Source organism: Rhamphochromis sp. 'chilingali' (genome assembly GCF_963969265.1).
Source record: "Rhamphochromis sp. 'chilingali' genome assembly, chromosome: 19".
NCBI classification, from domain to species: domain Eukaryota; kingdom Metazoa; phylum Chordata; class Actinopteri; order Cichliformes; family Cichlidae; genus Rhamphochromis; species Rhamphochromis sp. 'chilingali'.
Window position 1 is genome coordinate 8,325,137 of NC_137946.1, and position 24,023 is coordinate 8,349,159.

The following is a 24,023-nucleotide window of genomic DNA, read 5'->3' on the forward strand; positions in this document are numbered from 1 at the left end:
TATTGGATTTCAAATTAGGCTAATTCAAATTCAGCTTCAGAAGGTTTTATTCAAGTTGAGCAATTCAGATTAAATTTGAGCAATTCAAATTTGAATTGATCTTATTCAAATTTAGTTTCTGATGGCACAAAGTTCTGCCCATACTAGTGCCGTTCTTTCTTTCATACAGAAAGTCTTAAGAAACTGGGGTTTGTTCTGAAATAATCTGTGCGAATTTTAAACCAAGTTAGAGGTTTTTTTTGAACTGCCAAACTCCTCTGTGCAGGCACCAATATGTGATAACCATGCCTTTTTGCCTCCTTGGGATGATAAATCCTATGTTTGGAAGGAGAAGGGCTTAATCATATTCAAAGATCTTTATATAGATGGAAAATTTGCATCATTTAATCAGCTTAAGCAAAAATTTGATTTACCGCATTCACATTTTTACCGTTACCTACAAGTCAGGCATTTTATGCAATCCAATATGAAGAATTGCCAAGATGTTCCACATGAACATAACCTTTTTAAGGTGTTCCTGAGCCCTCCTTACTCCAAACATTTGATTTCTACAATTGTACATTTGTTTGCTGACAGCATTGAAGTGCAGACTACGAGGATAAGAGACGCTTGGAGGGAGGAATTGGGCATAGAAATATCAGAATCTATGTGGGACAAATGCCTATCAAAAATTCATTCCTGCTCTGTTAACAGCAGACATCAATTAATACAATTTAAAATTGTCCATCGGCTACATTATTCCAAGGTTCGGCTACACAAAATTCATCCTTCAACTTCCCCCATATGTGACAGATGTAAAACATCAGAGAGCACATTGGCTCACGCTTTCTGGCATTGCCCCTCATTGACCAATTTTTGGTTCAAAATATTTGATTGGTACTCTAAAGCTTATGGGATTTCCATCTCACCCAATCCAGAAATTGCAGTTTTTGGCTGTGTACGTTCCAGAACTATCCCTGCGACTGTGTGGGTGCCAATCGACCTCGGAATGATGATCGCGAAAAGACTTATTCTACAGGAATGGAAGTCCGCTGCTCCTCCCTCCTTCAGTGTCTGGCTCAATGACATGCTATCAGTCATTCAACTGGAAAAAGTTCGATACCTGCAAACACCTGCAGCAAATGTTTTCTCAAAATCCTGGACTCCGTTTTGTACTCGCCTTGAGAAGGCTCACGTTGTATAAACATGTACCATGGCACTGCAACTTCCCTGTTTATTACATATTCATGACATTTAATTCATTATGGATACTGGTAGTTTCTGATTTTAATGTTTTCTTTCTTTTTTTCTTTTGTCTTTGCCTATTGATTCATATTATTGTTGTGCTATTTCTTGTCCTATCATCTCAGCGCCTGAGCTGTATTTGTTTGTTGATGGGGTTTTCTATGCTGAAAAAATTAAAATAAAATATTGGGGGGGGGAAAAAAAAATCATCCAAACTGTGGGTGGCCATTTTTTTCAAATTTTGGGAAAACTGCTATAATATAACAACAGAAAAATCAGCAAACTCCTAAAATCCATGACGATCTGGCATTTTTAATTAAGAAATGACAGGTTTCTGTGATTAATTGTTTTGCTTTTCTTATACACTTTTAAATCTGAGCACAAAGCTTCTGTTGTTGTTTTGACGACTCCTTCTTCTTCTTCTTCTTCTTGTCTCATAGGCTGAAGTTTGTCTTCGGGTCTTGTGCGTTACAGGCTTTGGATTTGGTTGACCAGCACTCAGTCACCTGTTTGACAGCTCCCAGTGGACGCAAGGCCTTTCAGGTCTCTTTTTTTTTTTTTTTTTTTTTTTTTTAAGCCCGAGTCTCACTTCTCTGTGCCTGCCAAGGTCATAAAAGGTGTTTCTCACTGCATGTGAGAAATTCCTTCCTAAAAGTACAAATTTACAAAAGCATTTTACGCATGAAGAACATTTTTATAAGACAGGAAATGACTTAATGTGAAAGAAAAAGGACTATTTTCCTGAAATTTGTCCTGAGTCATGCTGCAAGCTTATGAGTTAGCCTCAGGGGGACAAGGCATCAGTTGTAGTGGGAGAAACAAAGCAGTCCACCAAGGTTGTGGTCATTGTGTCCTGAATTTCCTGTAAACTCCTTTAGCCTCTTGTAAAAAGTAGTTTTATGAGAGGAGCGTTAGAGCACAATGCAGCTAAATAAAGACATGGATTTTGTTCGTGTTGTGAAATTTTCAGCACAACTTAACTTTTCCACATCATTCACACCGCAGCTACCTCATGTCTGACCATTTTACATCAGTATTTCTAAATATTTCTGGCAACTTGAATCACTTGAGAGTTTTAGATTTATTTTTTTTTTTTTAATCCAAAAGCATCAAATTTGCTTTTGCATCTTATAAGTTCATTTTGACAGCTGTGAGTTTCCTCCTGTAATCCAGCCAGGTGGCACTTATATAAAGTTTTAATTTAACAGTGTCTGTTCAAATCATGTCTCAGAGGCATGGCTCAGACATTTAGCTTACACTGCTCTCTGACTTCACTTGTCAGTAGGCAGCATTTAAAATCAAACCAACCCCTTAAAAATACCTGAACACATCAGAACATAGTGAGAAGTGCATGAAGACACATATTAGGTTCCAGCTAAAATGAATCAAAGCAGGTCCCTGATTTCTAATGAGAAATAAAAAAGGAGGTGAAGTTACTGCTGTGAGGATCAAAGGTTAAGTGATGAAATAACGTTCAAGGTTGGACTTGAGGCCCTGTGATTTTGACCAGACTGGAGCATCTTCAGGAAGTATATGCTACCACTGGGAGTTGGAGCTTTAGCTCATTTTCTGGCTTTTCTGCAATTAGTCATCCACATGTCAAGCATTTATGCCAATTTCCTGTAAGGCGGGAAGAGGAGGGAGCAGCCGTCTCTCACCACATTACAAAAATAATCTTATTTGGGAAAGAAATGCATTTACTGGAAGTGCAGTGATGCGTGTGTTCAATGGAAAGAAGATGATAAATGAACAGATTCGGCCATTTTTGTCATTTCCTACTAATAATTTGTTTCTGTTGGACGGAGTTTCTCGTGTTGTGGTGGTTATTTTGTCACCTTATGAATAACCCATGAGAACTTGGCATTTCAGTGCAATTTTTCTTTACAGTCTTATCTCATTCTTAAAGTCAAATGACCTTTTGATAAGAAATGTACCACCGTTTTGTTTTTTTGGAAAGAGAATTTGTGAGTGGTGAAGTCTTAGAAGTACTGAAACTTAAAATAAATGTTTTTGAGTCAACTGTCATTAATATAGTGGGGAAATAGAAAGTTATTACAGCTTCTCACAGTTCAAGGTGACAATATGAAATGTTGTCTGTAAGTTATTTAATTATCTATCAAATATCCAGTTCAGGTCATGTTTTAAGGTTTCAGTTTAAGGTGGTGGTGGTGACATGGCCTGCTGAGATGTGTGACTGGCTGTAAGGAGGGTTTATTTAATCCTCTCTGAACTGCCATTAGTTATAAGCTAAACCATTCTTCTTAATGGAATGTAAAACATAAGTCTTTGTAGCATTAACATGAAGGCTTTTTGGTTCTTAAAGTAATTCATCATTACACATGAGAATCTCCAGGTCTGTGTTTTGTAAGTCAGAATAAATGCACCCAGTCAGGGTTGACTGATAATGCACATATACAGCATGTTGGCATACAGACACAGGGGTAGCGTATCTTAATGACTTCCCACTATAAATTTCCCCAAAGTTTGTGGCGTGGAACGGAGAGCTGCCCTAGTTCCTGCTCCTCTGGCTCACGTTAATGGCAAATACTCTCATGGGAGCCACTGCTTGTAGAAGAGATGAAGCCAGAACTCTGCTGAGTCCAACTGCAGTGAGTAACAGAGAGACGCTGATGTATAGCGTTTTTTTCTTTTTTGAAGAAACTTCGATGCCTGCCAAGCAGTGCAAGCGCAGTTTGGTGTCTTTTGATGATACTTGCCACTAGCTTTGTGGTGAGAACTGCAGCAGAGCCTCATGAAAACAAAAAAAGCTGGTGTGAGCTGATTTTAAACTTGGCTCTTTAGAAACTGTAGTGGTCCTTGTCCATGTGGTCACAGTTTTACAGCTTCTGTCCTCATCTTGGTGTGGAAAGTACATCTTTAGTGAGGTGTTGTGAGTCTATGTAATTGTCTCTTTTGTGCCTTTTTTTTTTTTTAATAATGAAGTGTCACATTGAATAAATGAGGTGTTTTTGCTTTTGTAGGTCAGAGGCAAAGGTAATTCATTGAAGCTTTGGAGAATAATGGAGCCTGCTCTGCCATCTTGGCAAGCATTAGTTATTGTGAAGTGTCAAGCTAATCCACCGACTTAATGTCCTCGTGTGTCATGTGTATGAGGACGGCACCTAAATCACTGTCTGTAGCTGGGAGCGAATGCTGACATCATGAGCAGCTTCAGTCAGCCAAGGCCATTAGGCATCCCACCCAGGTTTTTTAAAAATGCATTATTTATTACTTATCTAAATAACTAATGAGAAATCATGTAGTTGGTAGAAGCTAAAGAATAGTTTACACCATTATATTCCTCTAAATTTGCCGGCATGCGGTCTATGAAGTGCAATGCTCTGCAAAAGTGTTGAGTCCCCCCCCCCTCATTTCTTTAATTTGCTAGCAAAATGGGAAATACAGAAATTGAAACATGTGCAAACATACATAGAAATGCAGTATACAAGGCAAAAGCTTGTACAGTCTTAATCTGCTTGAAGGTAAATATGTGTTTTGATCACCTCTATTCTTCAACAGAGCCTTAAAGGCAAGCTTTCCTATGAGTTCTGTAACTAGTCTTCAGTGTTACAAGTGGCTCTACCTTCCACACAAGTAAGATATGCATCAACTATGTTGTTTACAAACTGATCAGTAAATCTGTGGGGAGGTGTGTGCTTGGGTGAGTGAGCAGAACATTAGAAATCTGTAAGTCCGGGAGCTTGTGAGAGAGATGAAAAACTGGTCAGCTCTTTATATACGCTTGGCCACAATGGTACGTGGACTGGTTCTTATATAGAGTACTCAAAGGGCTCCATCAGACTCACTGCCACTGATTTTCAGTCCAGCTCTTGTGTACTTTGTCATATCTCAGCCCTTTCTCTCAGTTTTCCTTCCTTAGCAATGGCTTCTTGATAGCCACTCTTCCACTAAGACCATTTCTGATGAGGCCTTGTCTAAGAGGGTAGATGGGTCAAACAAAAGGTTCAGATGCATCTCTCAGGTTCTGTGTCCGCTCTTTGCTGTTTTGTTTTGTTTTTCCTATTTCTTAAGGACATGACTTTCAGGTACTGTTCATCTGTCGTAGCAATCTCTTCTTCTCTCCTCCACTGGTTCGGTAGTCTCAAAGGTTTTAAAGACACACTCACACCATGCACAGCACCAAAAGCATAACCTCCTTGGTTGAGGTAATCATATGAACACTAGGAAAGACGGTTTGTTTGTTTGCTGGTCTACATCATAGCTACATTTGTTTTGTTTTTTTAAGGTTTTAGAACAAAATATTTCTCAATCTTAAATTTAGATAGATAGATAGATAGATAGATAGATAGATATAAAAAGGAGGGAAAGATCCATATGGAACAAGATCACGTCTGTAATATCCACAACTCGGCCAGCTATGCCTGAACTCGTAGAGAATCATTTGGGGAAACAACTTGTTTTCCTTCATTCCATTGCATGCTTTTTTTCTCCACTTCTCATCTACACAACTGCCTCTGCAGTACTGTAGTCAGATTTAATTTCAGAATCCCCCTCATAAACAACAAATGATACCTCTGCAAGTGACATTTATTTCATTTGAGGTCAGTAAACACATATTTAAGTATGTTTTGCATTAATATCTTTCAGGTAACGGGAGGTTCGGGACGTTTGTACACTTGCTTCTTGTCCTGCCACTACTGCCCATGTCCAGCCTTTGCCTACAGTGTGCTACGTAGAAATGACGGCCTGGTGGTAAGTCTCATACAGACCATATGTCGTGTTGCACTAAAGGTTTTTAGTTGGGTAGATGTGGGGAGTGGAGAGAGAATATCGTTTAAATATAAGTGCTACACAGATGTATCTGTGTACTTGCCAATGATAGTTTTAAAGCGAAAAAAAAAAGCTGATTAAAGTGCATTTTCTTTTTGTAGCTGCATTTAGTGTTTGTTTTATTTTTCAGATAAAGATTACACTGCCTGTGATAAGGGTGCTTTCACAAACCAACGATCAGCTGAGCTCTTTACATCACAGTATTCCTATAAATGATGAGGAAGTAAAATAGTTATGTTTATTTGTAGTGCAGTGTTGTGGGTGCGTGCTGTTTATGTTAGTTTTTAATTGTATGTCCGTTTAGATAATTTATTTGCTGCCTTGTTTTCTTCTCTGTTATTTCCTCTTCACCTTCTCATATCCATTTCAGAAACACCACCAAGTCAAGTTAGCATGGGAATTGCCTAAGAGCACTTGGATGACATGTTTTATTAAGAGTGTTGATACTTGCTGCTATTATATCAATAACAAGAGAAAGCTATACGACATGTTGCTATTGAGGTTTTTCTGCTTTGCACATAATTGGTGTCTTCACTACAAAGGGTTCTAATGCTTTGTATTTGATTGCCTAGGTTGTTGTGTTTTGTTTTCTGAAAAGCACTCATAGGAGTTTGTTGTATTTTCCTGACCTGGTTGCTCCTTGCAGTCTTCAAATGGTAGTCCTCCAGCTGTCAGGGGCTTGAGTAGTAGTAGTAGTATTTATAGCCCCAGAGGTGAAACCCCCAGAGCAGTGGCTAACCACACCAAACCTTTACATATTTTGGAACGTGAGGGGGACATTTTCATTGTATAAAGTAGTATATTTACACACACACACAGTTGTGTCTTGTCATTCAAGCATGATCTAAGTGGAAAATCTTTGCCAACTCAAGCAAGACAAAGCCCATGTTGAAATGTGTGTGACATGTGTGTGACAGATGTGGTCAGGACTTGTTTTTGTCTGGTCACTGATGGGCGTCTACTTCCCATCGCTCCAGCTAGCTGTTTTGGCTCCAAATATCTGCAAGTAAACGATCTTCGCTCGTCCTCTGACCATTAGGCCGTTCCCTGGAGGACGCTGCTAAAATCGGTGTGAGAAACAGAGAGCTGCAACAGACCATAGAGACTCCTCATGAGCACGTCAGCGCCATTGATATCTTTCCTCCTGAAAAATGTAAATGCTCATCAAACTCTTCGTCCAGTTAGATGACGGCGGAGACGAGTTTGTGTCGGTCCAAATGTGAAGCGAAATGGTGGACACGTTCATTTTAAAGAACTCTCACAATCCCAAAGTCAAAAATGAGACGCATGCAGGGTGTAGCCCTGCCTCACTAGAGCTATTTCATTCATTCCCGTGCTCTGCAGATTCCAGCATGACCACAAGAAGACAGATGAGGTAGTACTGCTCTGACAAGTATAGGTCGGTGGACATATAAAGGAGCTCACCTGCCATAGCCACGTGCTAGTAAACAGTTCACAGGAGAGGCTACCAAATAAACTTCTCTGCTTTTGCAGATTTAGAATTTAAGGTCATTTTTAACCTCCTTTTTTAAGGAATTGGATGGGAAAAAAATCCACAGACAGACTAATGTGCAGGTGAAGCTGATCTGCAGTGCACGCAGTAGTAGAGCAGGGCGATATGACTAAAAGTATTTATCACGATATACATTTGAAAATTTGCAATAACGATATAACTGACGATATAATTGACACTAGACAAAATACTTTACAACTCCACAACTTTATTAGTGCAAAAAAACCCCAACCATCAATGTATTTTCACTTAAACAAGCAGCTGTTTTTTATGTGCATTAAAGTTATATAAAAATGTAACAGTGGAAATGCAAATTCCTTGCTGACAGTTTAACCAAAAGGCATTTCCAGTGGAAATTGGCCGACATATCCTCAGCATAACCATGTATAATATCCACAAAACTTAAAAAGAAGTTATTCGTACACAATACGGTAATATTATGTTGAAGCACAGTAAGTATCACTCCGCGAGGCTCCTGCCTACGATAGTCGTAATGCTCCGACAGTCCATCAAGCGGTGCGGCTTTGTAGCTTAGCAAAGTCGTACTGAAACATTTGACAGATTTTCAAGCACCGTGTACCACATAACATCGTTTCGAGGTCAGTAAACGCAACCAGAATTCATACATAAGGCACACGGGATCATAAGGGGCACTGTCGATTTTCAGAAAAATCAAAGGATTGATTTTAAGCGTGCTGTATTTTCTAAAAAACACCGTAATAACGATGGCCCGCTAGCATGCGCTACCAAAAATACTGCTTTGTTGTGTGTCTGACGGACGAAAGCCAAACCAGCAACCTGAAGTTGCAGCATTTTTACAAACCAATTCTGATTCATCCGTTTCATTCAACGTTCCGCCTTCGCCCTTCTCATTCTCCGTCGCCGCCATGCTTTTTGCGTATGAAAACAAAGGCATTGCGCATGCGCGTTTTACCCATATTCTATCACGATATTTCATTTTCTTATTGTTGTCCAACATTATACCATGAAAGTTATGATATGGCCCCAGTGTTGGGGAGTAACGGAGTACATGTACCGCCGTTACGTATTTAAAATACAAAATATGAGTAACTGTATTCCGTTACAGTTACCGTTTAAAAAGGTGGTATTCAGAATACAGTTACTTTGTTGAAATAAATGGATTACACTGCGGTACTTTCCTGTTTCATGTTGTCGCGGGTCAGGACTGTTTGGGTTTTGTTTGACAGCTACGTTCTGTTGTTCCAGGCGGCAGCGTTACGGTTGCCATGGTTACAGGGCGACGCTCTCTCTCTCTCTCTGCGACTGTGTGTTTCCTGGGTGAGAGAGCGCCTTTTCGTTGTTGTTGTTGTTGTTGTTGTTGTGCTAAGCTAACAGGCAGAATGCTACAAGCATAGCTCTAAAGAATGTAGCATCATGGGCAGTGTAGTCCGTGTTGCAGGGAGAATGGACTGCCACACACGTTATGGGTCTGTGAGCGCGAGGAGGGAGAAAAAGGGGAGTGGAAAGGTACGAGTTGTCATCGAGCAAAAACGGGAGCTGGAAGCATGTAAATATAATAATAACCACTGCAGCCAAGAAGAGTGCCTGACGAGCCCAGTTGTAAGTAAGCTATTAAGACTCGACTGTACACCGTGTTCGTGTTTTCCTCCGAAAACAATAAGTTCCGTTGGAGCAGTCTTTCAACGCCTCTCTCTGTCTCTCGCAAGAAAAGTTGACCCACACAACAAAGTAAAGCTATTTTTCGGCTACGAGCCGACAGGGACCCCGCCGTATTAGTCAGAGGTCCCTTTACTACAGTTCGGAGTCGCGGACCTTCAGTAATAGTAATAAATCACACAGCAATAGTACATTCACGTTGTTGTAAAAAGCATGATAATATATTAAGTAATCCAAAGTATTCAGAATACGTTACTGTCATTGAGTAACGTAACGGAATACATTACAGAATACATTTTGGGGCATGTATTCTGTAATGGAATACATTTTAAAAGTAACCTTCCCAACACTGTATGGCCCAGCCCTACGCAGTAGGCTGAAGAGGAAAACAAATCAATGAGTAACTTATACTGATAATAAGAGGGGCTAATGAACACGTTCACAGATCCTGAGAGCTGCAGAGCTTCTTATTATTCAGCAAACATTACGCTACTGGAATTACTGCTTATTTTGTACACAAACGTCCACACACAAATAAAATCCTCTTTATCATAACTGCTCTCCATGTGTCTCCATTTATGAACATTTTTAATTAGATATAGATATTCTAAGTTACTGACTAATACGCTCAGTGTATTATACAATAGTTCATTGGAATATTTAATGTATACTTTATTGATCCCCGTGGGGAAATTCCTCTCTGCATTTAACCCATTCACTTAGTGAAGCAGTGGGCAGCCACTGGGCGCCCGGGGAGCAGTGTGTAGGGACGGTACCTTGCTCAGGGGTACCTCAGGGGAATCGAACCCCCGACCTTCCAATCATGGGGTCACCACTCTACTGAGCTATCCCTGCCCAACAGGTTAGAGCCAAACTAAACTGCTCCTTTCTAGTCTGGTGTATACATGAGATGTTTGAATTTAAATTACTGGCATGTCATTACAGCTTCATATCCGTCTCATTAATCACACCAGCTCTGCTGTTAATCTAATGAATCTGTGTCTGCGATCTTTTCTTTCAGTGCAAACATATCCTGGCTGTGTACCTGAGTCAGGCTATGGCTGTGACTCAGCAGGAAAGCGTATCTGATCAGCAGATGTCCCTGCTGCTCAGTGGGACGATGGACCCGTGACTGCAGGTAGATCGACACACCTGGCCCTGCAGAGGCATGCGCCGGAGCACCGAGCATCCTGGATAGAAGCCAGTGTAGTGACATTCATGACACAGCAGGGAACGCTGTTATGTCTCTCTGAAAGACCACAGATGTTGTTCTATTCATCTTTTCTTTTGGAAGAGTTCTTAATCTGTTTTCAAGGAAATAACATCTGTTTGCTGAATATGGACTGCTCTATATTTGGTCTCCTTTTATCTGAAACTGTCAGTTCATGAGGCAGCATCTTCATACTGAAAGCACTTAAGAAGCTTTCCAGTGTGGGAAATTTAGACTGTCACATGGTTTGCAATTTTAACCTTGGGGGGGAAAAAGCTGGCGTTTAACAATATAAACATTGCCTTTATTAACAAAATAGTTCACCATACATACAGCTTTTATCATGTTAAATAGCAATATCAGTTAGCAGTTTTGTTGGAGAAACCAAAGAATGGCCTCTGGAAAACTTGAACATCAGCTTGACCACAGAGGAAGTTTTTCCTGATTAGTAGCAACTCTGACAGACAGGTACTTCGAAATGAAAGGCAGGAATGTTGAATTCAGTCAACTTATTTCGACTTACTGTTGAACTTGAAAAAGAAGGCAATAGTTTGACATCGATAGCTGGCTGAGAAAAGCTGAACACCTACAGTACTTTTTTTTTTTTTTTTTTTTTTTTTACACACATCAGTCAACATAGACAGTAATACAACGTTACAGTGCATTTACAGTGTAGATGTCTCCATTGGAATGTACTAAACACTGCACACTCCTGTATTTTAGCCCTTGAATTTAGTCAGAGGTGGATCACTACACACAAAAGCAAATGAAGTGGGGGAGATAATGAAGCACTGGAGGCAGACGCTACGCTTGTTTTAACATCAACAAAACGTGGTTCGACACCACCAGTGAAGCACAGCTAACAGGAAATGATCAGAAATGTCAGTGCATTTGTGTAGTGATGGGTCTCTGTTGACCAAAACACCTGCTCATTTTCACTCAAGGTGTGAGAATTCAAATAAAACCGCTGTGCTCTGGTTAATCTTACATGCTCTTGTATATGCTGAGCTTTGAAAGTTACAGCAACACTTCTGTGAGGTTTGCTGCACTATGAGCACCACTGAGAGTGTGTAACAAATTATTTCTCTAGTGTTACCCTATCCTTTATTCTTTTTTTCTTTTTCTTTTTTTTACTTCAGTTAGACTCAGTTAAAATGGCCATGTTTACTTAAATTAAAAAGCTAATGTCGGTGCAGTCTTGACGACTGGCTTCACTAAGAGGGCCTCGGGATTCCAGCTGAGACTGTCTATGTGGGGGAGGGCATTGTCAGCTGTACTCCTGAGGCAAGTCACATTCATTTATTCCCAAATAAATCAAAGCAGTGATGCTTTATGCCTTTAATTGCTTGGATACAGAATAATAAATCAAATTGCAATGATCTGAAGAATCAAGTTTGACTTGGCTTTCAGGTCTGCTACAGTATCTACAGTATGTCATCATGTGGCTCAATAGAAAGCAGCTTTGCACAGATGCAATGTTTCCATGAAGGGTGCAATCAGTTATTCCTCTTCCTGAGCATTTGAAAATGTAAATCATGCAGAGCACAACCACACGTGTTGTGTTGAACTGCATCATATTAATGGGTCTGCCTTCGCTCAAATCAAATTGTGCTATTTTTCTGCAGCTGCAAGACAAGGTTGGTGAATCCTTTGGAATTACAAGGATTTCTATATCGATTCTCCATGAAACATGGTCTGATCTTTATCTAGGTCACAAATATAGATGCACAGAATCTGAATAAAGTGGTTACAAAGAAATGACTGTACTTTCATCGCTCACAGTGCCAGGGCGGAAAACCTAACTGCACTTCTGTGCTCACAACTACTCTAAAAGTTACTTGAAGACAAAGGTTCTCCAGTTAAGGAGATGAGAGGGTGTGGGTTATAGGACTTTGAAAATCCCCCCCCCCCCCCAAAAAAAAAGAGATTCAATCAAAAAAGTCTCAGAGATACGCACAGGAAATTCCAAAGTGTTGCTCGTCTCTCCCTGCAGGAAAAAAAAAAAGAAGAAACTGGGAGTAACACCAAATTAAAGTTGGATAATGGATATCAAACACTAGACAACTTGGGTATCCAGTAACACTTATGGGCCAAGAGTCTATGGACATTATTAACATCTGTGTTTATCTGGAATTTTCACATTGGCTACAGAAACTAAACCCTGCAAGTAATCAATGCAGAAATCCTGGTAATTCCAAGTGGTCCTCTAACTACGACTTCTAGGAGCCAGAAAGTGCTTACTCAGTATAATAGCCACTGGAGTAGAGCTAATTTTTGCCCCTCTCCCCAAAAAGACCCTGTGGCTATGAATCGTGATTCATGTGGAAGAAAAAATGTTTTAATTTTTCCATTTCTCCCTGTTTTGTTGTTTTTGTTTTTTAAATCAGTTACCATAACTTCCACAAAGCAGAAAAGTGCATTTTTCTTCCATCTCTGCACTGCCGAGCTCTTCTGCTTGCGCACGCGCACACACACACACACTCACAAGAACACCTGCAAACACTGGCACTTAGTTGAGTTGAGCAGTTGAGCAGCAGACAACATTGAGAACATTTCTGCTTCATACAGATGTTACATTTGTTATCTGACTCTAATTTTGAATTGATATGAAAGTTACTTTTTTTTAGCTCCTCCTATAATTAAATAAAAACTATAAAAACAATCTGTCTGCATACTAAGGTGTGATAAGTAAGAGTGTGAGCTCAACTTTTAAAGGTTCACAAGCCAAAAGTAACCACGGACATACTGTACCTTTTAGGTCCACAAGTACAGATGTAGCCACACAAGTTTGTTTGTTTTTTGAACTTTACATTCTCAAAGATATATATTTTTGTAATAAATAAGTTAATAAACAGTGGCACTGAATGTTGACAATATAAAATATAATGGCAGTAAAGAGGAGTGTTTGCAGTTGTAACATTATGTTGGATTCAAAATGATAATCCAACATAAAGATGATAAGCAGTAATTTTTCTTAGTTTGGATCCCATTCACAGTCCAACAAATCCAGTTAGCTTTATATATGGACATGTTAATAATGTCCATATATATTTATATATATATATATAAATAAAAATTTTTTTATTTATTTATATATATATATATGAATAAAAATAAAAAATCCCACTGTAGCGGACAAACACAGTGCCTTTTATATGGATGCAAACACGCGTTCCAATTTCTTATTTGGTGCGCATCTTCTATTTTGACAGCGAATGCGCACCTGTGGACCACTTATGTGCACCCCTGTGTGTGTGTGTGTGTGTGTGTGTGTGTGTGTGTGTGTGTGTGTGTGTGTGTGTGTGTGTGTGTGTATATCCTTCACAATAGAAAAGATTTGTAAGACTTGCTATGAAACATATCATTGCTTGGCCCCTGATACTTTGCACTGTTCATAATTAAATGTCCACATTCAAGGCGCGTTTGACATCTTTACATATCATACCATTGTTCTGTAAACATTAGAAAACTGGGAAAGTCAAGACTAAAACAACAATTGACACACATAATACTCCTGTACGGTTCCCTATAGCAGAGGGTCGATGGTCATGTTGATTTGGTCTTTGTTGCGTTTGCTGCCATTGGAGCTGAGGGACTTCTCCTTTTTGCATGTAAAGGGGCTCAGGATCTTGCGGAATGTGACCCTGAAGTCCCTGATTCGGTAAGCATAGATGATGGGGTTTACTGCAGAGTTGGCGTGAGACAGAATGATGGCCACGTACATGACGACCTCCAGCTGTAGCTTCTGGTAAAACAGCGTGACACAGTTGAGGATGTGGACAGGCAGCCAGCAAATGGCAAACAGTCCCACGATGATGGAGAGGGATTTGGCAGCTCGGATTTCCTTCTGCAGCAACCCGTGATTTTGGCTGTCGCCGTTGCCCACGCATTTCAGCTCGATCTGCCTCAGTTGCTTCCTGGCCACGTTGAATATCTTCAGGTAGATGCCCAGCATGATGAGCAGTGGCAGCAGCACGCAGACAAAGAAATTAAAGTACACCATGTAATGCATGTCTACCACGCTCTCAAACAAGCACGTGAGCTTGCAGCTCCGTGGCAAGTCCCCCGTGGCACTCGGCGCTGCTGTGATGCTAGCGTTCATAGTGCTGCTTGTGTCAGAGCTGTTGTTACCACATTTCTTAGACTTCAAGTTCCATCCAAAGAATGGGATGAGGCCAATAATAAAGGAGAGAATCCATAAAATAGCAATGATCTCTCTGGCAGTTTTACCCGTCATCAGCTCCTTGTACCTGGACAAAACACAGCAGAGATTACTGACTGAGGTTTTGCACAAATATCACACTTAAAGGGACATTATTATTCTTTTACTGCAGCTGTGTGTGATTCACAGTTAAAAACAATCTGTATTTATCTTATTACAACCCCACAGTTCATCCACAGCTGGATCCCTTCACTTGCCAGCTGAGGATTGGTAGATGCTCACCACCAGAGCTGGTTATTTAAGGCGACTGTATTCGCAATATACAGTCTTACTGACATAGAAGTCAAGTGCTTAGAGCAGGGCTGCCCAATCCCAGTCCTCGAGAGCTACTATCCTGCAGCTTTTAGATGCATCCCTACTCCAACACAGCTGAATCAAATGGTTTGATTACCTCTTCAGCATGCCATCATGTTTGGCAAAGTCCTGATAACAAGCCATTCATTTGATTCGGGTGTGTGGGAACAAGGATGCATCTAAAAGCTGCAGGACGGTAGCTCTCGAGGACCGGGATTGGGCACCCCTGGCTTAGAGCAATCTGAAGTAAGAGCTTTTCGGTCACAGGGATTACCTGCACAAACACACACCTCATATATAGTGTTCTTAACAATATTAACAACCTAGCTGTTTATTGTTGGTGTTGTTTATTTAAGAAGACTTAAAATTATGCATCCCCCAAGAAGAATTAGGACACAACAAAGGGGAAAAACTGGTAGAGAATAGTAAACTTTTGTCTTACTTGCAGTGGAAATCCGCAATGTACAACCACACCAACAAAATAAAAGGTTTAAATATGCATATAAGCAAAAATGTAAAAGAAAACCAACTTAAGCTTTACTGGTTTTCAGCGTTGGTTTTGTATAAAGCTCCAAAATGTATTTATTTATATATATACACGTGTGTGTGTGTGTGCGCGCACAGATGTTTGGTTTAGTGATGATTAGTGGTTGTTAAAACCAATTCAAAATCAATTCCCTACAAGAACTCATCAATGCAGTAGAATGGTCTCCAACTTGGTATTTATTCTGTAGTAGTAGATTATTATTACAACAGATGCATTACAATTTAATTTGAGACCACTTGCATTACTTTATATACAGCAGTGAAAGTGATTCAAAGATACATAAATGCATCTTTGTTTGTTTTTTATTGATTTTGTACATCCTGATGAGGACCTTTCTAATCCCAGTACATCCTGTCATCTTGTTTGAATTTGCAGTGATGGTGTGTGACTAGTGGAAACCACAGCTCAGATTCTACTCTAAAATGACACCACTGTAAACAAGACAAAAAAAGATAAACAGTCAGAGCCTTTCCATATCCTCTCGGTGTTGTACAGAAGCGCAGCGTAACTGCGGCGGTGCGCGTTGATCAGGAGCACATTGTCGGCTTCAGAGTGAAAGCATTGAGTCTGCTGCTATCTCTGAGTGTTTCTCACACACAGCTGTGCTTAAATTAATTCCACGAGTACAAAACCGAAACTAAACTTAAGCCTGTTCACGTGTTTGCGCTCGGATGCTGTTTCACAGGCTGCACCAGCAGACCACTAAAGTGACAGACGTTTGAAATGGTGCCGATTTTATTATTATTTAAATCAGTCTTGAGCTGACAACAAGATAATGTGTGTTTCTCATACAACCGTCTTCGTGGCTTGTGGATATGAAATGAATAACTGCATGTGTGTGAGGCCGTGCATCACAAATGCGCGGTTGAGTCACTCCCGTCGTCCCGTTTTTGTCCCCATCATGTGAGATGCGCTTGAAGCACAATTTGCTGTTTCCTCAAAGTGATTCAAGCGAGTGTGTGGTAATGACTCACACACATACAGACAACCCCCCTTCCACTCACACACACACAAAAACACAGGTGGGGGTGTCACAGAAAATCCATGTGACCTCGCCTGCTGCGCAGTACATGACCACAATATATCATAACTTAAAATGTGACTTTTTTTCTGCAACGCGCTGTATGATAATGAGAACTTAAAGGTCATTCTTAAGCCATTAGCTAATAATGAGCTAATCATTAGTCAATGACTAATAAGCCCTTTTTAAAAATAAACATTAACTTTATATTAGTAAGCCATTACTGATATATATTATTGATAAATCAAATTGTGCATGTGAGAAATGATCTGTTAACCATGCTGTTGCCACACATGGACTGTCTGTGGACAGTGTGGGGAAAATTGGTCCGGGAAGCTGCTTAAAGTTGTCCTTTCTCACATGTGAGGCACAACAGGAAGTAGTCTGCTTCAGGAGTGCTCTCACTGATGTAATTGAGGGTTCTGTCTGAGTAGTGTGCACACAAGATGCCTGACAAATGGCAACTACACCCTAGCTGCAATTTCACTTACGCTTCATTCAGCTTATACACTCCAAATAAACTACTGAACATGGTTCAGGTGTTAATCCCCTGCAAAGTTCCCAGTTTTCTTCATTCTCCATTTTTTTTCTGTCCCATTTCCTGAACACAGTGATGTTTGCGGCCTCCTGAGCTGACCGCCACCTTTTCTGCTCTGCTTTTCACTGTCCTCGCATCCCATTAGGCTCTCACATCCTGGATGCCTGAACCAACCAGACACACTGTAAGCAGCCAAGGGTGAAAGGAAGGTCCGTGCAGATGCTAACACGCACTAACAAAAGGGCCACAAATAGCCAGTGAGGGAGACAAATTGAGGAAATGGTCGTGTTGTTTCAGGGGGGACACGTTCACCTAGTGTCTGGCCCCATCACTCACATTGTTCTCACAGGTCATCTGAAGCAGATATGAGCTTTCACATTTGCCAGTTCAGGAGGTCATCATCAACAGACAGTTACAGAGTCAAAGTCTTAGTACTTAACTGCAGCTCAACAATAGTCCAGTGCTTTAAAAAGATCTTTTCAAGGCCAAAATGGGCAGGAGAGAAGCAAAATCCACAGCGGAGGGATATTTTAGATCGAAACGATGCATCCCTGTCTGTATGGTGAGAGGATCTTTTGTCTTCGCTTTACTGTGGGGGTGTGGTTTAGGTCTGCTAGTCCCTTCAGAGGGTTAGGGTCACTGCAAATCAATATGAAGTTATTCTGAGTAATCACCTTTACCCTGTGATGCAACATTTCTACCCTGATGGGAGTGGTCTGTTGTATCCATAGGGCATGGGGGGGGGGGGTCACTGCATGGTCTGATGTGACTCATACACTGGGGTCTTCACAGTCATTACATTTTATGGGAATTAAATGCCTGTAGGACATTTAGGACTACACATGAGACAGCACTCTCCTTCACCACCACCATCCGAGCACCAAAGGAGGGCTTATCTTTTGGAGAAACTGCATTCATCCCTCCAGTAAACGTCCAGAGAACTGTTTCCAGAGAGCACTGAAGCTGATATTCTGGTACGTCGTGGCAAAAACGGTCACTAGCATGCTTTATGTGTTTTTTGTTTCTCACCACTCTTTGCATGGCCCACTGGCTATGTAAAGCAAGCCTTTACAAATTGTGGACTTAATTATGTGTCTTCCATGATCACCCTGGTCTCTTTATGGGATTCAGAGTACTGTGCAAAAATCCTGAACCACCCCTCAATTATTTAAATATTTGGTTCCAAGCAAACTTTTTTCAAGTGGTTTTGAGCAACAGAGAAGTTTTCCTTTGGACATTGGCAGCTTTTTCACTCATTTTCAGTTGAGTCCTGAGGAATGTTTATTTAGTTGTTTTTGTTTGTTAAGATGCTCAACATTGACCTTTAAGAAGAATAAAAAAGGTATTTACTCCTTACTAAAGGCACTTAGTAAGGAGGCAATTATAAATTGTGCCTTCAGGCACTTTGTCACTAACAACAATGTAGCTTGCCATCACCAGTGTGTGAATGGGTGGATGACTGGATATGTAAAGCGCTTTTGGGTCCTTAGGGACTGGTAAAGCGCTATATAAATACAGGCCATTTACAATTTAACCTGTCGCAAAAATCATTTGTTCCAATTTCTTTTTCAAGTATTTGGCTTGCATAAAATAGTATTTTTGCACCAACAAGGTGATTCCCAAAGAGTTATCAGCTAAAAAGTGAAGCTCTCTCCGTTGTGGGCAGTGGAAAAACACACAGACGAGCACCATCAGTTATGGATTGGGCTCCCCAGAGCCCGGACCTCAATGTTATTGAAGCAGTGTGAAGTCATCTTGACAGGGTGGAGCTAAGAGAGTTCAGGCTGTGTTAAAGGATAAAGCTGATCATATCAAATATTGACTTTCAGGCTTGTTGGAATTGTACAAACTCTGTTTTTGACATTTATTCTGTATTTTCGTGTAGGTTTGCACGTTTTGGTAAATCCCTGTAACCATTTCCCCTCCAAAATGTAAAGAAATAAAGGGTGATTCAAGACTTCCGAACCACTGTAAAAATAACAGCGGTGCCATCCGACCACAGGCTGTAAAGATAGACATGATGAGGAAGTATGCTCAGCTTGCAATACATGCGGCTTCCCTTAGGGAGTTTGCTAGTAAAATTAAAGTCATGTTAATGTAACAGCACACTTTCTTAATCACTAGTTCAGTCTACCTAACAGTGGGTGTTTGGAGGAAAAAGAAGTCCTGTGTTGTAATACTTCGTAGTCATCTACAACTACTGGTTGGCTAATGGTCAGCTGATATTCCCACAAGCCTCAGAACTCTCTCCTGCACATGTAGCTGGGCAGACAATGGTGTGGCCTTTTCTTCACCACTGCTAAAAAGTTTGGTGCTAGAAAGTTAATTGACAGTTGCCCTATTTATTTCGTAGCATACTGTGAACAGATTTGTTTTTCTTTCTGAACCTACAGCAGCCTCACTAACGCTCGGGCTCCAGTCTGAACAATCAGTTATTCATCAATGGTGCGGCAGCGCTGTCTGCATCCTGGACTCCCTGCAGAGTGATGAGCGGGTGCCCTGAGGTCCATGAATAATACAGCATTCTGGCCAAAGAGGGAGGAGAGGAAGCTTCAGAGCGCACGATGACCTGTACTCCTACTCTCACTTCCACCGCCACTCTCCCATGTTCCTCTCCATCCGCTGCTCCCTCCGAGTGTTAATCGCAAAATACAGCAGGCAGGACAGGGTCCATTTCCCAGAGGGTCCATCTCCTGGACATCACTTCCCACTCTCTCTTTCTCTGTGTGGAAGCAGCGACTGGCTGAACGGATTAGCTTTGGCATGACGACAGCATGGTGGCATCTATCTGTGTTGTGCTCCCCCCCGCCCACACACACACACACACACACACACACTCCCCGGCCCATTTTCCATACATCTCTCCTCTCATCCCTGTCAATGTGCTTCCGCCCTGGGGCCACTGACCTATACCAGACTACACAAACCTACACATACACACACAGTCTAAACTAACAATACCCAGCTAAATGTATGGCTGTGTCTGTAGCCCAGCTTCAAAAACAATCTAAGAGGTGGGTTGTTCACAGCAGAAAACAGGAGATTTTTAAACTTCAGTCAGATTGCCACCATACATGCAAACAGGGCTGTGCGGCATTTGCATGACGAATGGTGTGTACAGAGCATCTCCATTACATAATTAGCAGATAAGGTAAACAGATTTGAATCTGTAAAGAGTTTTCACTCCAATAAAGACATAATCGCTGAGTCGTTATCCCGCAGATGTAACCTCTCTGTAAAGAGTTTTCACTCCAATAAAGACATAATCGCTGAGTCGTTATCCCGCAGATGTAACCTCTCTGTAAAGAGTTTTCACTCCAATAAAGACATAATCGCTGAGTCGTTATCCCGCAGATGTAACCTCTCTGTAAAGCTTCATTGGGAAGATTGACTCAGCACCGTATTTCCTGCACTTTGCTGACTCACAACTAAAGCGATACTTCCCTCCATGTCTATTTTTTGAAACATGACCTTTTATGTTGGGGTGCCTTTATTTCACACCCATGAAACGGTAAAGTGCAGATACTATTTGGTGAGTCACCAAAAGAAGATTGAAACATTGCTAAAAGAGCAGGGGAACATTTTGGTAATTAACGGTATTCCCTTAGAGAATAAGCTGACAACACTCATATCTGTGAGTTAAGTGTACAGCTTGAGCCACGTGTTGTATTTCCCTGTTTCACACAGATTAAACAAATGAGATCTAGCAGGTTAATTAGTTTGCTTCAGAGGTGCCGGCGGGCAGGTTTTGTTGCTTCGGGACTGAGCCAGTTCGCTTTCACTTTCTCCCAGCTGCAGTTTCAGCACACAGACACCAGCGTGGTATCCAGCTTATCACCCAACTCTAATATGTGTATTTACCAAATGTTGTTCATGTTGCACTAATCGGTCCTTGTGCGTAAGTGCTGTTGCTCTTGTGGTGAGATAAACATCAGATTTTGATCGTTTGAGATGAGCCACAGATGCCACATTAGTCTTAAATCAGACTGAGACACACTCTTCTTCAAACCATAGTCTGAGAATCTTTCTGCAATTCAACCAGTGTTGATGGTTTCTCCAGACTCTACAGTTGATCCATTTCGGGACTCACTGACTCACTTGCATTTGTTGTGCATAACTCATCCTTCATTAAATTCAGAGAGTGCTCCATCCCTCTTTGAATGCCTGCATCTTTAAGCATTTTTTCCATCTACACCCTGTTTTCCCATCATTCTCCATGAGTACAATCCATAAATATGGATCAGCTGTTTGAACTCCAGCCATCAAAAGAGCCTTTCCTGGTTCTTCAGCCCCTAATGCAGCCATGCATTTTTCATCATTTGTAACATAACTAAAGCTGGATTTACAACAACACCAACACTTTACCACACCCAGTAAACATACACATGTGCTGGAACCAAGACAAGGAACGCTCCATTAACTTTATGAAACATGATCAGTTTAAAATCAGCAGCCCGAGGCGAGAGGGGGCTTGCATTCACAGACCACAGTGGGGGCTGTCCTGCCGCCGTGGGTGGGGATCATAGTTTGAGCTCAATGATGTGCATAAAGTTTTGTTTTGTTTTTGTTTGTTTGTTTTCATTTGAAACCTACAGGACAGAGGGACAAAATAGCCAGAGGGTCTTTTTCTTATAATGACAAACAGGGAAGCCGGGGGCTTGAGGCGGGCATTGAGTGGGTGTGCAGCTCTGTTATCTTGTGGGGCTTAAAACATCTGCTGCTGGCCTTTCACTTCCAAAAAAAAAACATCTGCAAAAACACTTTTATCTGAGTTAGAATTTCGTCCTCAGGGGCTGTCAGACTGACCAAACTCACACACACAAGTGTATGGACAATGTGAGCTTGGCAAACGCACATTGATCTTATTATGAAAAGTACAGTATGTACATTTCAGTTCAAGCTCAATCTATGAAAGTCATGGAGAGCACTGTTCACAGGGAACGTATGGAGCTGCTGGAAGTTCAAAGGCAGTCAAAGTCCTATTTCTCTATGAGGATGTAAAACATGATAAATGTCATTTTCCATCTGTAGGGTGAAAATAGAAGCACAGAAGGGGGGTTTCACAAGGTTAGTGGCAGACAACTTTCATCCCAGACTAGTGTCAAACTGTCCTTTCTTGCCAGCATCTGAGTATAATGGAAATGACAGCACATTTCAGTCACACAGCCTTGCAGCAAAAACAACATCCACTTCTCACAACAGTCACTACACTGCTTGTTGTCTAACTCACTAACAAGGTGAAACGCTAAGAACACCACCACCAGCACAGAGACAATCCCCATCTGATAATAAAGCTTGTTTGTTTGGGGGGTTTTTTGTTGCTTTTTTCCTATTCGAAGAAATGTCAGGCAGCAGCGCTCTTGTCCCTGCTGGCAGCTCATCTCTACGTTTTTCCTCATGTGGACTGCAGGCACTTTCAGGGGCTGCGCTGTGGAGCTTAGCGGCCTTGCCATGAAGTTCAGGAGAAGTGACACACTCTGGCAGGTATTGATCTCACAGCTTCGCCTGATGTGTCACATCATACATTTGCATGACTTATCTTTGCATTTTTCACGAGCTGCGGGGTTTCAGATGGAAACATCAGCTGGGGATCAGCTAAAGGAACAGGACCAAACACTCAGATGATGCAGATTTGAAACCAAGCGCATGCAGAAAGGTGGCATTGACTCGACAACCTTAAGATTATGTAACCCAGGGTGAAAAGGGTCAGTTCAAAGTGTTTGTTAAAGCCATCTGATTATCATTCCAGACTTAGGCTTTAACCAAGCTATTCTTACACGGGGCAATGAGCTCAGCAAGAAACTGAATCACAAGGTCACGGAGCTGATACTGATCTTTGCTTCTCTTTTTCTACATGGCATAGTTGAGGGCACTTACTTTCAGCTCTTTTATGAAGATATGGGAGAATGAAAGCAAGTATGTGAATAAAATATCAAACTTCCAGGGCGCATTAAACACATGTACCATTCCTGTTAGGAAATACTGCCTGAAGAACTTAAAAGTAAATAAAGCCTTAATGAATCATTATTCTGGTCTGATGTTTCAGTGTCTTCACACTGATTTGTTCAGGCAGGGATCCCAGCTGTAAAACTAACTTTCTTTCTTTCTTGATTAATCTGACAGACAAAATGAACACTCACCTGAGAGGGATTTTAACGGCTAGATATCTATCAATTGCAATAGCCAGAAGACTAAAGATGGAACTCTGAGTGAGCACCAGGACAAAACAGGCAAGGAAGAGACATCCATAAAAGTCCAGGGGTATGCCGATGCTGATGGTTATGGCAAAGGGGATGGCGAGGCACCCGACGAGAATATCAGCCACAGCCAGAGATACCAGAAAATAGTTGGTGGCGTTCTTCAGAGTGGTGTTGATCGCAACAGCCCAGCACACCAGTACGTTGCCGAAAACGGAAAGAACAGCGATCACTACTTCAATCACGATGTAAAAGAACGTAATCATCTCAGCAAAGTGTGGGGGGAAAAGGACTGAAAGCTGCAGGCTGTTGGCAGAGGAGACGGTCACCCACAACACCGATTCTAGTCCCAGGGGAGAAAACAAGTCTTTCTGAAGTAATCCAAAAATATTCCACACGTGCGAACTGCAAAATCAGCCATCTGTAGAAAAGAAAGGATTACTTTTTTCTCCACACATCAGGAACTTATCCTCACCGCAAAGTTGACAAACCTATAATAGCTGTTTAATACTGCGTTAAACCTCCTGCCTGTTGCAATCATTTTAAAAAAGTCAACACAATTAACATTTTTACCCACCTTAATGAACCTTTTCATCGTCTCTGGCCCTTATAACACCAACATCGGGCGATCTGCAGAGCGTTTAAGCGGCATCTGTAGATTCGTATCGCAGACAGAGTGTCACCCAACTTCCGACCCAATGGTAGTTTTCAAGAGGAGTGAGAAACGCAAGAAAAAAGGGGAAGGGAGGAGGTGTGTGTGTGTGTGTGTGTGTGTGGGGGGGGGGGGGGTCTGTGTCACTGAAAGCCACGCCTCAAACGCACACGCTT

The 24,023-nt window shown here is 41.3% G+C and overlaps 2 protein-coding genes across 2 annotated transcripts in view; one reads left to right on the forward strand and one right to left on the reverse strand.

Annotated features, from left to right (window-relative positions):
• The window catches only part of zswim7 (zinc finger, SWIM-type containing 7), a 36,177-nt gene extending 25,181 nt beyond the window's left edge, over positions 1-10,996 (forward strand). Inside the window, exons 3-5 of the mRNA XM_080866790.1 lie at positions 1,665-1,767; positions 5,833-5,937; positions 10,188-10,996. Of these exons, the coding sequence (XP_080722916.1) occupies positions 1,665-1,767; positions 5,833-5,937; positions 10,188-10,298 (319 nt within the window). The 3' untranslated portion in view covers positions 10,299-10,996. The remainder of the gene's footprint in view (positions 1-1,664; positions 1,768-5,832; positions 5,938-10,187) is intronic.
• Positions 10,997-11,135: 139 nt separating this feature from the next.
• adora2b (adenosine A2b receptor) lies at positions 11,136-23,955 on the reverse strand. Its single transcript, XM_080866789.1, has 3 exons — positions 23,773-23,955; positions 23,139-23,616; positions 11,136-14,626 (listed from the first exon to the last, which is right to left on the reverse strand). Exons 2-3 carry the CDS (start codon positions 23,459-23,461, stop codon positions 13,903-13,905), a joined length of 1,047 nt encoding a protein of 348 aa, XP_080722915.1. The 5' UTR covers positions 23,462-23,616; positions 23,773-23,955; the 3' UTR covers positions 11,136-13,902.
• Between the last annotated feature and the right edge of the window lie 68 nt (positions 23,956-24,023).